Source organism: Dendrobium catenatum, unplaced genomic scaffold (assembly GCF_001605985.2).
Source record: "Dendrobium catenatum unplaced genomic scaffold, ASM160598v2 original_scaffold_102455, whole genome shotgun sequence".
Lineage (NCBI taxonomy): Eukaryota > Viridiplantae > Streptophyta > Magnoliopsida > Asparagales > Orchidaceae > Dendrobium > Dendrobium catenatum.
In genome coordinates this window covers 1-3,263 of record NW_021420893.1, presented here as the reverse complement: position 1 = coordinate 3,263, position 3,263 = coordinate 1, and the positions used below count along the sequence as shown (strand labels likewise).

Sequence of the window (3,263 nt, the reverse complement as noted above, 5' to 3'; positions counted from 1 at the left end):
AATTTCAACCATTATACCAAGAGGCAACTCCATATATAAGAGTTTAGCTTTTTTTTATTTAAGGAGTTGCACAATCTTTTCCACTTAAGTAATTTTCATCATCGTCAGCATTTTTATCCAAGAATCATCTACTAGGCATATAAGACTTTAGAGGTGACCCCTACAAGTTCAAGTGATAGCTATCGCCATGTAGCACTTTGTCCCATATAGGATTCAAGAGGTGGATCTCATGATGTAGCACTTTGTCTTGTATGACACTTCATTCCTATCTTCTGGTTGATGTATTGCTCTGATATTATTTTATAGCACCCTAAACTCTTAACTATCAAGGTGCTGCTTGTTTTGATCCAATGGCCTCACCGTTTTGTCTCATTGGTGTAACTTCCTAGGAGGTCACCCATCCCAAGAATGTTGTGCACAAACTGCTTAACTTCAGAATTTCATAATGAAATTCCAACCTTTATACCAAAAGGCATCTTGACGTTTAAAAGTTAGCTTGTTTTATTTAACAGGTTTCACACTGTAACTCCTAATGTGCCACCTAAACTCCATGGGAAGCTTATCTAGCACAATATCACCAGAGTTGGTGTTAAATCCAAGGGTCTGTTTGTTGTATACATTAGGAATTTTTTTGGTTAATAGTTCTTTTGACAAACCTACAAATATCGTAGATAGAATAGAGCTTGTTCGCGAGCTTAAAAATATATCTGTGCGGTAGGTTGTGCTTATGTGCACAATTGCACGTATAGTTCTTAACCGTATGTTCACAATCTAAGAGACCTAGCTACGGGTTCACACTTCACATATTCGTATTCTTCAAAATATTATAGATTCACGTTTAATGTTAATACTTAAATGTAGCTTTTGATTGCAACATTTCTATTCATGAGATCAAATATATTTGGTTAAACTGTAAAAATTAAATAAACATGTTGAATAATATGCTATACTTGTATTTAAAATAGTGTCCTAATGCAGAGTTATCAATGTCCTCTTGACGACACTTGTCTATTTATATTTGTTTTTATATTATGGTCATACAACGTGAGTAACGAGCTTGAATATCCTGACATGAGAAATGACGGGAAATGGTAGATTAAAAATGACAATTGAAACAAGAAATGACTCAGCACTAATGGAATGTAGCTGTCACGCGTTACATCAACCAGTTTATTGATTCTGCAGATAATTGACTTTAATCCACTTTATTCATTTTCAAGAAGAACGAACTTGTTTTATGTGTACCTAAATTGCCTTAGGCATTATCAGAAAGATCCTTGTTGAACTTCCACTTGAATACCACTTTTAAAATGTGAAGAGTGATATTCTTATTATCGTTGATGGTTAATTTTTCTATTGCCAAATGTAATGTTGATCATGTAAAGCGTAAAAATGAGATATTTATTCATTTTTGGTTAATATTACTGTGACTTTGTGAGATGACTAGTTGATCATTCCATACTTATCTATAGGTTGCGTTGAGTTTGATCTTATTGATTATATACAACTTTTCGGGCCAAATTCTAACTAGCCGAGAGAGAAGAGAAGCCAAATCCAGAGACGCTGCTGCAAGAAGTGCTAGAGAAATAGCGCAAGCTCGTGAGAGGTGGAAAGCTGCTAAAGATCTTGCAAAGAAGCATGCACTAGGACTATCCCGAACGTTCCGTCGAAAGTCATCTCTTAAGAGCTCCGACCAACATGATTCAGATGTGCCTCTAAAACTATCAAATCCATCAACATCAATGAACAAAGAGCAGATTAATGTTTCTGAGATGGTAAATTCAATTGAGGATTACCCTGAGAGCAGTGGGAGTTTCCATGTGCAAATAGGTGAAACAAATATTGAAAAGAATATGCCCAAAGGAAAGCAAATGCATACTCGTAGCCAAATCTTCAAGTATGTATATGCTCAAATTGAAAAAGAAAAGGCCATGCAACGGCAAACCAACAATTTGACTTTTTCAGGGGTGGTTGCATTGGCCACTGATAATAAAATAAGAACTAGACCTGTAATTGAAGTTGCTTTCAAGAATCTAACCCTAACTCTGAAAGGAAGTAAAAAGCAACTCCTAAAGAGTATAACAGGGAAATTAATGCCTGGTCGTGTGGCTGCTGTTATGGGTCCATCAGGAGCAGGAAAAACAACATTTCTCAATGCCCTGGCTGGCAAGACAACAGGATGTGATGTGAGTGGTTCAGTTCTGATAAATGATAAAGCAGAGTCTATCCGATCATATAAGAAAATCATTGGTTTTGTGCCACAAGACGATATTGTGCATGGAAATTTAACCGTAGAAGAAAATCTATGGTTCAGTGCACGGTGCAGGTATGGTAGCTTATATGCACATGGATTGGTATGCATGCTTCAAAATTTTACTTTTTTAAATTTATATTGGTACATTATTTTTCTGCACCATCTTTTATTATGAAATTTTAATGAGTCAACTCCAGCAATTGTGGAAAGCGAGCATATTGTCAGTCATTAGTATCAGAGCCATGATATTGCTGCATTTGATATTCTTTGAAGAATGTTAGTAGTGGAATTGTGATGGAGAAACAGTTATAGTAAGTGTTGAACCCGCAGCATGTTCCACATTTGGGGTACTTTTGATTTGTTTTCTTGCATGCGTATACCAATAAATTCATTTTCTTAATTCTTACACTAAGTGGAGGTACTTAAACTATCAAATTTTGATTGGCGTTTGACCCTGTTATTTCTTTCCATCTGTTGGCATCCATGTAGTTTTAGAGTTATGCTGAGTGCTATTTTCTTGTGTTGATGATTGTTCATTTTCTGGCACACTCTGATCTTGTAACTATGAAGAGAGATGTATCAACTGGTTGCGTTAATGGCAGTAAAATTAATGTGAAAGATATAGGAATGATAATGGAAAGATAAAACCAACATGTCTATGATTTGTTCAAAAAGATTTGGTAAAATCAGAATTGATGGCAAATGCAACTCTTTCCATGATTGATTTGTTAAGAAAAACACATTAACTTGATGCTAAGGAGTTGAGGTAAGGCTGCTGCTGCTCCTGCTTCTACTGATAATTATATTGCACATGGAGTTGTTCGGTAGCTTTGTTATGTCCTTCAAATTGATTGAAAATGCACCCTTAACCGACAACGGACAAGACTGCTTGCAGAAATGATATTAAGCTATGATGCACCGACACGCCTCTTAAAGAGGGTATGCAGTGTCTGACACGTGTCGGACACGGATACGCGTCGGACACGGCATGGACACGTGTCCGACACGG

General features: G+C 36.3%; 1 protein-coding gene across 1 annotated transcript; it reads left to right on the top strand.

Annotated features, from left to right (window-relative positions):
• Nucleotides 1–1,472: 1,472 nt before the first annotated feature.
• LOC110113066 (putative white-brown complex homolog protein 30) lies at nt 1,473–2,354 on the top strand (the record flags this gene model as incomplete). Its single annotated transcript, XM_020845487.1, has 1 exon — nt 1,473–2,354. A coding segment is annotated over one exon (882 nt), but the record flags the coding sequence as incomplete, so codon positions are not given.
• Between the last annotated feature and the right edge of the window lie 909 nt (nt 2,355–3,263).